The sequence below is a fragment of the Heliangelus exortis genome, chromosome 3 (assembly GCF_036169615.1).
Source record: "Heliangelus exortis chromosome 3, bHelExo1.hap1, whole genome shotgun sequence".
In the NCBI taxonomy this organism is placed as follows: Eukaryota; Metazoa; Chordata; class Aves; order Apodiformes; family Trochilidae; genus Heliangelus; species Heliangelus exortis.
The window spans coordinates 30986269-30998820 of NC_092424.1; the positions used below are offsets into that span (position 1 = coordinate 30986269).

Sequence of the window (12552 nt, forward strand, 5' to 3'; positions counted from 1 at the left end):
GAGAGGCTGGAGAGGTGGGCAATGAACTGCATGAACTGACCTCCATGAAGTTCAACAAGATCAAGCACCTGAGTCAGGGCAATCTCAAACACAAATACAGACAGTGGAGATCTAAAACAGCCCTGAGGAGGACTTTGGGGTGATGGTGATGAGAAGCTTAACAGCAGATAAAGGGATGTGATTTGCCCCCTCTACTTTTAAAAAAGTTTAAACTTTCTAAGACGTCAGAATAAGAGAAAATGGCTTCAAGTTGTGCCAGGGGAGGTTTAGATTGGACACTAGTGGTGGATGTAAAACATTCTTTATTAAATTTAATGTACTACGTTATTTTAGTATAGGAAGGTATTGAAATAAAACTCTGCTTTGTCCTCTTGGATGAATGACTAACCCTGAAATTATCAACCAGCAATCCTGTAGATTGAGACAGCAATGGTCCAGCCCTACTTGCCCTGGAGACTGCTTTCTGACATGAAACAATGGGATGTTGCCAGGAAGAATGTGGCCAGGCAGGATAACTCTGATTTACTGAAAGGACTACCAGGAGGTGCTGCTGATGAGCTCAGAGAAAGCTCTGACAAGCTTAGAGAAAACCCTGACAAGCTTAGAGAAAACCCAGACTCACAGTTACTGGGGGAGAGTGTGCATGCAGAGAGGGATGGAGATTTATGTTAATAGCTGATTTTAATAACCTTGCTTCTCGTATGTATATGCATGCTTCAGTACAACATATGTATAACTATGGGTAATAAATAGTTGCTTGCACTTAGCTGCAGTGTGTGAGCTTGGAAAGGAGGTATCTGCCTCGCACCCTGCACTGTAATAAATACATCTGCTTTGTAACCTTTCATGAGTTGTAAAGTTTGTTTCCACACATCACTACCCTGCTCTCCCGAGACCCCACCTGGAGTACGTGTCCAGTTCTGGAGCCCCCAACACAGGAGCTATTGGAGCGAGTCCAGAGGAGGGTCATGAAGATGATCAGAATTCTGGAGCACCTCTCCTGTGAAGACAGGGTGAGAGAGTTGGGGTTGTTCAGCCTGGATAAGAGAAGGCTCTGGGGACACCTTACAGCAGCCTTCTAGGACCTGTGGGGGCCTGCAAGAAAGCTGGGGAGGACTTTTCACAAGGTCATGTAGTGATAGTAGAAGGAGTAATGGCTCTAAGTTGAAAGATGGTGGCTTTAGATCAAATATGAGAAAGAAATTCTTCACTGTGAGGTTAGTAAGACACTGGAACAAGCTGCCTGAAAAAGCTGTGGAGGCCCCATCACTGGGAGTGTCTAAAGGCAGGTTGGATGGGGCTTTAAGCAACCTGGCCTAGTGGGAGGTCTCCATGCCCACGCAGGGGGGCTGGAACTAGATGGTTTTTAAGGTCACTATCAACCCAAAGCATTTTATGATTCTATGAACTACTAGAGGCTGTCCATCAGAATTTTTAATTCAGAGTGAAAGCAGGGAACTTAGTCTGGCAGAGGATGAGGGACCCTACATTTCAATTTACTGAGCCTTTCAATCAAAGAGATTTTTCCAATAGCAGAATATGGAAAAAAGTAATTAAGATAACTAATATTTCCCCAACCTACCAATGTCAGCCACTTAATGAGATGTGTCCCACCAGATGATTAGGCAAACAGTTTTGATAGATGTTTTACAGAGCACTCTGTAATCTTAGTCATGCTGGGAGCAGCGAGGAAAACTTGTGACAGAGGAGGAAAACACTCCAGTAGCAAAGGACTGCTGGACCTTATTTCTGCTAATTATTTATTGTGTTATTTTGGATTAACAATTTAATCAGAAGGCAGGGGTGGTCCTGGAACAAGGACCTCCTAAAGCTTTGATGCTCTAACTTTGTCTTCTACTTTGTTCTGCTGAGTCCCTTTGTGACCTTCTGCTGTTAGACCTTGATCCAATCATCAGCTGCTGAAAGGCAGCCTCCATCCCCATCATCCATCTCTGGACAGAAATTTAGATCTCTGAGAAGTTTACTAATTCAGGTACATATAAGCTGCAGATATGCAGAGGAATAGAGAGAAGTTTTTAAGATCTGCCCTTTTAGGCTTGGGCTATGCTTACAGTCTCTGTTCCATGTACCCACCCTAGTCCTCTGCACACTGCATGTGTGAAGTAGCAGATGCTGTGTGGTGTTCCAGTCTGAAATGAGTGGCTTTGAGGGCTACTGCTACCCTCAAAAAAAAAAAAAAAAAAAAAAGGGGGGTTTAAAGGGGTTTCTGCCAACTTTTGGAAATGTTAAAGTGCAAAGCTAGAAAAAACAAGTTGTACCAGTCCTTTTTCAAGATTCTCCAAGTTTCAAAGTATGTGTCCTGAATTATACCAGCTGGGGGAGAAAAACAATTTAGACTTTTCCTGGGTGAAGATTGTATTTTGTGCAGCACCTCATCAAATTCCTGCCTTTCCTTGCAAAACAGATGGTAGGAATATGGGAGAATTCAGTCTTGTGCAACCAGCTAAAATAATAATAAATCATTTTTGCTTAGATGTTGTTCATTTATCTCCATGTGATGCTGTCAGATGGAATCAATGCTTTTAGGTTTTAAGAACAAAGCCTTCCCTCCAAATGGTATTACTGAGAAACTGAAAAAGTTTAGAAAGAAGTAATAAAGGATAAATTCAAAATCATTCTTGCAACTTCTGAGAAAGCCAAGTGAGGGAAAAAAGATTGTACTACTGCCCCTTCCAAAATGAAATTGGTGTGTCCTCATCATTCAAGCACATACAACAGCTAGAAGCAGATATTGTGTGCCAGTGAAAATAATATATATTGCACACATAAAAAGCTGCAACATAAATTTAAAGAAATATGGGACTCCTTCATATAGCTAGGTCAAATATTTCCCTCAAGCAGATAATTACAGGCTTGGGGTGAGTAAATCTTATTAGCCTCTCAGCACCTTATCTCCTCTCATAGAGACTGGTAGTAGATATACAGTAGATATATTCTACTTCAGTCACTTTCTGGATTACATATCAGATATTGCCTTATGTGTTCTGCTCTTAACTACAACCATAGTATTTCACAGTGGAATGGCTATCATTAAACCAGAGAACAGATGAAAACACATTCCCAGATTTTGAATGGGATGGGAGTTATGAAAGAAGGTGGCAAAAAAAAAAAAAAAGTTTGGTATACAGCTCTTCTGTGTATAATATCCCTGGATTCCAGCACAGTGCCCTAATATTTACAGTCTGGGACACTGTTCAGGGATGAGGGCAAACTGGGCCAACCAAGGTCACCAGGCAGCTTCATTGAGATGGTGATTGGCCACAAGGCCATGTAGGGACAATAGCTTGACCTGAGGTTGGGCTGAAATGGGGCTCCTGGGCCCATGGCTGTGTAGAAGTCCCAGAGTTAACTGGTAAGGGACAGTAAGTCTTATTAGTGCCCTCAGGGGCTGACAGTATGGATATTTTATCATGAATCATTTGACTTACATTGCTTTGCTCCAGTATTACACCAATAGCCTTAGACAGTTAGTTATAGCCTCTTGAGGATAACATAGAAATGCCACTCACTGTGCCATCCTCTATGGGTGAAGAAAGGGGATGTATCTCTCATGACCCAAGTCAAGTTCCAAGCAGAGTAACCAGAGGGAACAAGAGGGTTGCTTGCTGGGAGATTGGAAGTGCTCAGACCTTTCAATAAAAAACAAAAACAAAAAAACACAACAACAACAAAAAAAAAAAAAAAAAAAAAGAAAAAACAAAGACAAAAAACATTATGCATGACACAGTAGTTTGTAGACTGCAAACCAAGCACTAAGATGTTAAACAGCTTTATCAACCATATGCAATAAACACCAGTATTCAACTACTTCTTGTTCAGTTTTTTCTTCCTCTTACATGTGTATGCAGAGACATGGTAGATAAATTCCTTTATATAGCAAAATTATAATCACTTAGAAAAACTGTGGACTTGAATCTCACATAGATTCTACGTTCTCTTTGACCTCTTAGTCCCTCAATTTGTTGTTTTAAAGTTTTTTTATCATGTGAAGATCTCATACATGGAACAGGCAGATGTGTACCCAGCTCTGTTCAAGCACCTAATGCACCTCAAATGATTCAGTTTTTGAATATTACAGCAACCCAGAACAGGTGAAGATCCATACAAACCTGAGCTAACTCTGCAAGACTACAATCATATTGGAGGTGCAAAGAGAAAAAGTATCTGAAATAACATACAAAGGCAATGAGCAAAGCAGAACTTCATCAGTTTGGAAGCACAGATTTTCCCTGTGAATGTTTAAGGTGGATTGTCTGAAGATGACAGGATCCTGAGTAGTCTCTTCCCCCCCCCCCCCCCTTTTTTTTTTTTTCCCTGTCCTAAGGAGAAAGGTAGGATTTAACATTGTAAAAATACAAACAAGCAAAACATGTGATAGGAAGTTTTGGAACTTGTGTTGCCAGAGGAGGTTTAGGCTGGGTATTAGGAATCATTTTTTCACTGAAGAGTTTGTCAAATATTGGAATACTCTGCCCAGGGCAGTGGTGGACTCACCATCCCTGGACATATTTAAATGGCATGTGGACCTGGACCTGGTCCTGGTCCTCAGGGACATGGTTTAGTGGTGAGCTTACAGTGTTGGGCCAAGGTTGGACTGGATGATCTTGAAGGTCTCTTCCAACCAAAAACATTCTGTGATTCTGTGAAGGTTTGTTCGATGGAAGAAAATAAACCCCTGGATTGCTGGTATGTTCTGATTTCTCAGAAAAGCCATAAGAATTTGTTGGTCAGAAAGAAAATATATACTTATTTTTATCTATTATATAATATTTTGGTCAAGAATGCTACAGTTGCTAACTTGAATTCTTTTTGTTTGGTGCAACACTGTAATAAGAGCAAAACAATAATGCCTTCCAATAAAAGTTTGGTAAAGCCTTCTGTAACAATAGGAATTAACTAACTTAGAGTAATACTTAATTCAGAGTGCTGAAGAAATGCCCTCTTGAACGGATAAACAGTAATGGATAATAAAAGATACATTTAAGAGGATAAAAGTAAACAATGTAAATGGCTGAAGCCTTGGGGAAAACACTGCTTTGATTCTGTTAAAGCTCTGCTTAGCTCTGCTTTCCACCTCCACTGAAGAAAAACTTTAAAATTTCAGAGAGAGACTTGTTAGAAGCTTAAATACCAAGTGTTAGTTGAGCACTCTCTTGTTCTCAGTGCAATCTCATTTTTAGCACACTACTGTAAACCAAGTAATGATAGCAAAACCAGGATAAAAACAACACATTCTTATGGAAGACCTGTAACTCTTAGCTCTTATTTAGAGCAATAATCTTCAAGATAAGTGGACTTCATGCTATATTGTAAGCCATTCTAGAGTGGCAAGAAATTTAATAACCCTAATAGCTCAATTAAACCTGGTTCCTATGCTAAGCTATGCAGCAATAACTAAATAGCCTTATTGTTGTCTGAAATGTAGTGACACAGAAGATGAGGCCAGTGATTTATGAGGGTGGATATCAGGCCTAGTGTTCTACCTTCAAGTGTAAGTGATGAAGTGATAGGTAACTAAGGGCTCACCTTTCTATTAGCTTTTTCTTTCTATAATCAAGACACAGTTGACAAATCTTCCAGTAGCCCCTGGCATGGCTGGTTGTGGAAAATATCATCAGATTTTGTTACGATAGTTAAAATAGTTGCTAAAAGCAGATTTTTCCCTACAAATGTGCTTCACTTTGATACTAATATAAAATAAAGAATAATATTTATCAAAATGAGTTCCTGAAATGAGCTATTTTTAAAAGCAGTTTGTGTTTTGCCTGATGTAAGATGTCAATTGACCAACATCTGTGCCCAGTGACTCCCCAAAATGAGGAATGAATTAATATCCTCAACACATATCAAAAATCTCCCACAGATAAGAACTTGGGGTACTCTCTACCCCAGCAGACCTAAACAAATGCAGCTGTCACGCATTTAGCTGTCACTGTGGGGTCAAAATTCTATGAAAACTTCCCACAAACCTGAAAAACTCCCTTGCTCCCCTTTTCTGTTCCAATGCTAAGATCATCTGAGATGAAGTCCCACCATGCATTTCTCTCCCTATCACTGCTGCTCCTGAGCCCAAAATTAAATCACTGCTACTACCCTAAACAGCCTCATCTGGGAGTCAGTAACACAAAAATCAGCTGCAGTAATCCAAATTCCCTGGCAACCCTCACCTTCATCAAAATGCCTCTGCCAATTGTAATGCTCTCCATGTGGCATTCCTCAGGAGTTGTCTCTACTTTCAGACTCATCTAAGTGGATGTGTTCCCTCTGTCATCAATACATATGATAAATTGAGCTAAAAAAACCAAGGTGAACATCTGAGCAGAGAAGACAGGGCTGTTGTCTAGGCACCTGAATCTCCTCTCTCTCAGCAGCAAGAGGTGCCTAAGAGGTAAGAAAAATTTGAAAGTTCTACTCTTATTTTTGAATAACAAAAAGGATTCAGTTACATTCATTTTAACCTAAGAATTCCTTTTTTCTTACATTCATTAGGATTAATTTTGGAACTTCATCTCAGATTACTTGCTTGGGCTATTGGTCTGAACTTGAAGACAAGAAGATTGTATCAGAAGTTATTAATCTTTCCCAATTAAATTATCTTCACAGAAAGATTCTGGGTAAAAGGTTTTTGTATAGCCAAGAGGCTACTCTTCACGGTGAGGAATGATTTGATTTCACAGTGAAGAGAGAGCTTTCCTTTTCCACCTCCAGGGTATTCTATGTCCAGAAAGGTAACTGCAAGACTATATTGGCTAAACAAAGGCTTCTTGTGCAGGGAGGATGTAACCTACACTACAACCATTTTTCAAAATAAAGTTTTTTCCCTTCTCCAAAACAGGTAAGAGTGAAGCAAAAAAGCACAGAGGAAATTTTGACTCCTTCTTCTTAAAAATGCTAGCCTTCCATTCCAGTTGTTTGTATCATGTACTTAGTCACTTGTCAAACAGTAAATCTAACCTTTAAAAAAAATAATGGAAGTTGACAGCTCCATTTTTAGCAGCCAGAAGTATGGCAAGGTACAACAGAGTTTTCTTTGATATTTCTGTCTAAAGGAATATCCAGGGCCAAATCCTCACACAAAGTATTCCATCACAGCTAGAGACATGCACCTGAAGAGAACATTTGACATTTCTGTTTATAAAGTTGTGCAAAGGAATCTCCTTAGGGGATGTGAAATTCATTCATCTCACCAAGAGTTTTGTTAAAAAAATAGAAAATGGTTTATGTGTACTGAAGTCAAGCCTCAAGGCCACAAATTCATTAAATAAAATACTTATTTATTATTTTGATGAAAAATACCTCTTCAGTAGAATAACCCTGCTTGTTCACATAAAAACAGAACAACAATGAAAGTTATCTACTTGGGTCATTTTAAAGCAAACAGAATTTCCTTCCTTCTTCATGTTTTCTGGAAGAAATATCCCCAGCAAGTCCCATCTAGTTTTCTAAGGTTTCATGGAGTGCAAAAACGTAATTGAATTTTTATCAAATCAACCCTTTCCTTTTTAACCAAAAAGTGGAACTACATGTAATGAAATATTGCTTATTACTGCCTTTGGATATTACTTCATTGCTTAATGGATAAGATTTCTCACTTTGCTAAGCCACATTATTTCCAGTTTCTCAGAGATGATCCTTATAAAACTTGTGTCCTAGCAGCAGAACAGGATAGAAAACGTTTTCCAACAAAAATACTAAAAACATACTGAGAACCAATGTAGGCAATGTAATATCTTTATGCTTGGGGAGACAAGTTCTTGTTACTGCTCTGTAAATTAGTAGTGAATCTGAGGTTACAAATCTGAGTTGCAACAGATGTGTAAGGAAGTTAGTAACTGAGACAAAAAATTATCTTCAGCTATACCTACATCTGGAAAAATATCTCAAAATCATTAATATTTCATTGTGTGGAAATCAGAAATCAACATTAGTGGTATTTGTGGCTTTGGTTTATAAGAGCAATCAATACACTAATTAGCAAATATTATAGTGATGTGTTTAGAAGCAGCCTCGGTTAAATTGGAATTTTTCCAGTCTCTGGGCAAGCCTGACATTTTCAAAAAAAGGTTATTCCAGATTTAAGTAAAAGGTAGAAATATTCCACAGAAAGGATTTTACAGTTAGGTTTTCCCATTCTGGGAAGTGGCAGATCTCCATCTTACAAAAGAGCATTCAGGACCCTGGCATTTATGAAGTCCTCACTGGCTTTGACCAGCAAATTGTTAAGGCTTGCCTCTGTCTAGCTGAAAGCATCTGTCTCTGAGGTCTCTGATGAGGGATTCCTCAACTCCTGGCTCCACAAAAGTTCTTGGTTTCAGGTTTTGGGGGGTAAAAGGATGCAATCAGGTGAAAAATGAAAAAAATATTACCTGAGAATTCCCCATAAGCTCTCAAATTCACAACTGATCCTTATGATCACACTAACAGTGCTCATACAGCCTCTTGGAAACTTCCATTTTTCATCTTTTCAAATCTACAAACATACTCAGTCATCCATGAAAGCACAAAGAACATGTTATACCACAGTGACCAAGCAGCACCAAAACCAACAAACAGCCCAAGTAAATGCTTTTTGAATAATCCATAGACTCAGCTGCTATGCTCATAAAAAAAATCACTGTGTAAATGACATTTAGAAGCAAAATTCAAATTCTGTTTATAATGAGCTGGAGAACAAGGCAAAGGGCAAGTTCATTCCACACAGATTCTCACCCTGAAAGTTGGAGAGCTTTATTTACACTAATGGATGGATATACTCCAGGGTTTCTTTTTACAAACCATTTCTAAAGTATGAAAATGTTCGCTGAAAGTCTGTCAAGGTTATCTTTTTCATTTGAAAAGCATTTAATAATGCATTATGTTACAATTATTTTTTGTTGTACTGAAAGCCTATCAGTGCAAATAAATGATAGAATGTATGTGACCAAACCTGCACTGGATTGCTGTGGAAAAGAAACGTGCATCTAGTGGGCTGTAGCAGAGACATAGTGCACAAGGAATAGGAGTGATCAACAGCATTGACTGGCAGGTGCTTGATGAGAAGATTTGGAAATAGTGCACACTTCATGTACATGAAATATGTGTCACTAATAAAACTGTATTTAACTCAACAGCTGTGTTATCCTTCTGACCCTTACTACAGTTGTTTTGTTTCGGGTTTTGCCTTTGTAAGGCTTATTTAAAACTTTCTTTTAACTCCTTTTTGTTAGCAATGTACATTTTTTTCCATCTCCTTTTCACAGAGAATATTAACTTTTGATTGAAAAAATCCAAATGCCTCAAAACTGACTAATTCAATCAGTATCTAGTTACCCTACAGCCCCATTCTTTTCTGTCAACCAGGCAGCTCCTCTCCCTATCACATCCTGTGGACATTTACTGATGCAGGGACTCTGTGCTACATCTGGGGGATGTGGTCTGACAAGACTGGAAGGCTTGTGGAGTGTGAAACACCTAAATTACAACTCTACCAAGGCATTGCTCAGGAAAATATTAACAAAGTATTTTGTGTTGCTGCTCCTTACAGGAAAGAAAAAAAAAAAAATCTACAATTTCCTGTTAAAAACACAGGGGAAAACAATATTTTCTTTGCTACTTTTATTTGAAATCTACATGTATATTTTAAAATCTATATATATATTGTAAAATCTAAACTTTTAAAAATTTCTTTTTAAAACAGGTGGCATGCAAAGATAAATAAAAAAAAAAAAAGAAAAAAGCAAACAAAAGCCCCCAAACCCCCAAAATATTAAATTGTTCAAGCTGATGTTCTACCCAGCTGAACTAATATAGTTTAAAAATATACTGCCATCTAGAGCACATCACTGCATCTCTGATGCTACGTACGTAGCTGTTGTCGACCTTCCCAGTAAGACACCACTAAGAGGCATTGAATTACTGATAAAGAGCTCAGGGTCTCAATTACAGACCAGACTAGGAATGGCTCAGAGTTGTTACTCACCTGCCTGTGTACACCAAACCTTTAAAAAAATCCAGCAGTAGACTGATCTTTGCTGTAAGAATCTTTTATAGCACAATTAAGCAGCTCTGTGGGCACCATAAAGTGAAGGATTGAAGATGAGTGGCTGAACTGTTCTCAACCCTAGGGCTGCACTTCTCTGGCTTGCCCAGCCTGCAGCTTTGCTAAACAGAAGAGAAAAGACCTTTTGGCAGCACAGCTCCATGTACAAACACATATTCTAAATTTTAGATGCTTGTGTAATGTAGCAGCTTTTAGGTATTCTAGCATCACAACTGGAAAAGGAGCGTTGGGGTAGTGCCTTTGTGGGGCTGTGGTATTTCAGCACAGGTCAATATTTGTTCTTGTCATTAGACTGATTACTAATGAATATGAATTACTGACCAGGCATCCAGTGAAAACAAGAAGCCATTTTGTCCAGATGTTTTCTGCAGCACAGACAAACCTCCAAACACTGCAGACAGCATAAAAGCACAAGATAAAGTCTGTAGAACTGGTTGGTAGCCTTTCTACTCAGGCCCACTAAAATACTTCAGGCTTAAGATGTTCTGAGTATTTTCTGTGCTTGTAAAAATAAAATGATCCTTCCACTGTTGCCTGTGGTATTTGTCCACTGTACCTTAGAAAAACCTCCAACAAAACAACTGAGAGGGAGTAGTAAACTTTAATCCATGTGTGTTGACATTAGAGAGTTCCTCCAGTCACAGCCATCAGGAGCCCTTCCAATGCCATCTTCACAGCTCCCTAAAGTATCCTGGCCCCTCTGTTACAGAGTTTTCCACTTCAGACTTCAGAGCAGTTCCTTGCCAATATTATTGCTATACCAGTATACATGTCATACCAGTATGATTATCATCTTACAACTGGGGCCCTGATCCCACATATTCTCAGTGCCCATTGTTGGCATGTGTCAGATTAATCCACTACACAAATTTTCCCTTGATTTATACCCAGCTAACAATGTCTAGAAGCATAGTGGTCAGGCTTTCAATGAAAAAAAAAAATAGTTGTTTTGACACTGTTTTAATAATTCATTACAAGTCCTGACTTCAAACCATACAGTGTCTTTACCTTGGGTTTCTATATAGCTGCTCCCATATTTAACATATGCACTCAGCTGGAGTCCCTCATCAGATTTGCACACTTGCTTCATAATTTTATGTAGTGGGATTAAGGAAAAAGAAGCAAACCCAGAAACAACCTCTTGCTCTATATACACTTAAAACCAGAATGAGGATATGAACTTACACATCCAGTTACCACTGTTACCATTTCAACAAACTGAAGAGGTTTAGAAACTCAGTGGTCTGTAATCCCTGTGAATTTTAATAAAAGCTCATATTTTTCTCAGCCATTTGCCTTTTGGTCTGTCTCTTTTTTTTTTTTCAAGGTATAGTATTCTATGCTCTTATTTTTGACAGTATTTCTTAAGTCTCAGTGGACAAAGAAACATGCAAAATTACTTAAACTTTTAAATGCTGGGGAATAATTATTTGAAGGGGGTTTTTTGTTCAGATTTGAGTCTTTGTGGTGTACTGCAGCACTGAACTTGGATGGGGGATGGAGAGGAAACAAAGTTAATGTAGACACAAGAGAAAATGTAAAGGTCCCAGTTCAGCCTGAGTTAATTTGGAAAGTGTCTACTTCATTCCAGCTGACTTATTCAGATTTCCCCCAGAACTCACATTCCTTGTATTTGATACTACTGCAACATATCCCTTTCTTTGTGAAAGAGGATTTTTGGACACGTGCACCATCCTTTCAGCTCAAAGAGCTGCTGTCCGAAGCAGTCAGTCATCTACCACCTGGCATAAGCCCACCTCAGGCATAAACAGCCCATGTTTTGCTGCCTGGAACCATCCAACAATACCAGCTGCCAATGTTGGCCAGTAAATACTGGTTGTTTACAAGAAAGCAACAGCAGTGACATGTCTTTTTTCCACATTATTATCAGTATTGCTGCTTTCACAGAAGCAATAATAGTAATTGAAAGAAGGGAAATTCTGTACTTACTGCACAAGTGAATGTGAAAGATAATGTTGGCAGAAGGCACAATAGTGCTCTCACATATGGATATACAAGCTAGGGGCTCTTAAAAAATCAGACATCCCCACCCCTTCACATTTAACACAGGCCACAAAGAAAATAAAATGCAGGTACTTTAGGTAAAAACTGGAGATTTCTTGTACAGAAGACGCAGAAATCTTCAAATGATGCCTCCCATAGAAACAGTGCTTCGAGTGTTCCACGCAGACAGACGGAAATGTTTTTACTTTTAGAAAGGTCATTGAAGCTTCAGTGGCTTTTTCCAGCTTAAATATATGGAATTACAATTCTGAAAGCTTTTAATCCAAGGATGGCATTTTAGAAGAAGAAACTTTAAAACTATGCCTGTTGTATCAAAAGATACAGTGAAACCTTTGAGAAATTATAGGAAGCCCTACATATGTACAAAATTGTGAAGCAGTGACAGTTATGAATTTCCTGCAGTTCGTACAGCCAAAACCATTTATTTTCTGCATCAAGCATTTCTGTTAATACATAGTGTTGCAGAA

General features: G+C 38.7%; 1 protein-coding gene across 1 annotated transcript in view; it reads right to left on the bottom strand.

Annotated features, from left to right (window-relative positions):
- Nucleotides 1–12552, bottom strand: part of ALK (ALK receptor tyrosine kinase) — a 319245-nt gene that overhangs the window by 232827 nt on the left and 73866 nt on the right. Inside the window, exon 2 of the mRNA XM_071739847.1 lies at nt 3531–3650. Within this exon, the coding sequence (XP_071595948.1) occupies nt 3531–3650 (120 nt within the window). The remainder of the gene's footprint in view (nt 1–3530; nt 3651–12552) is intronic.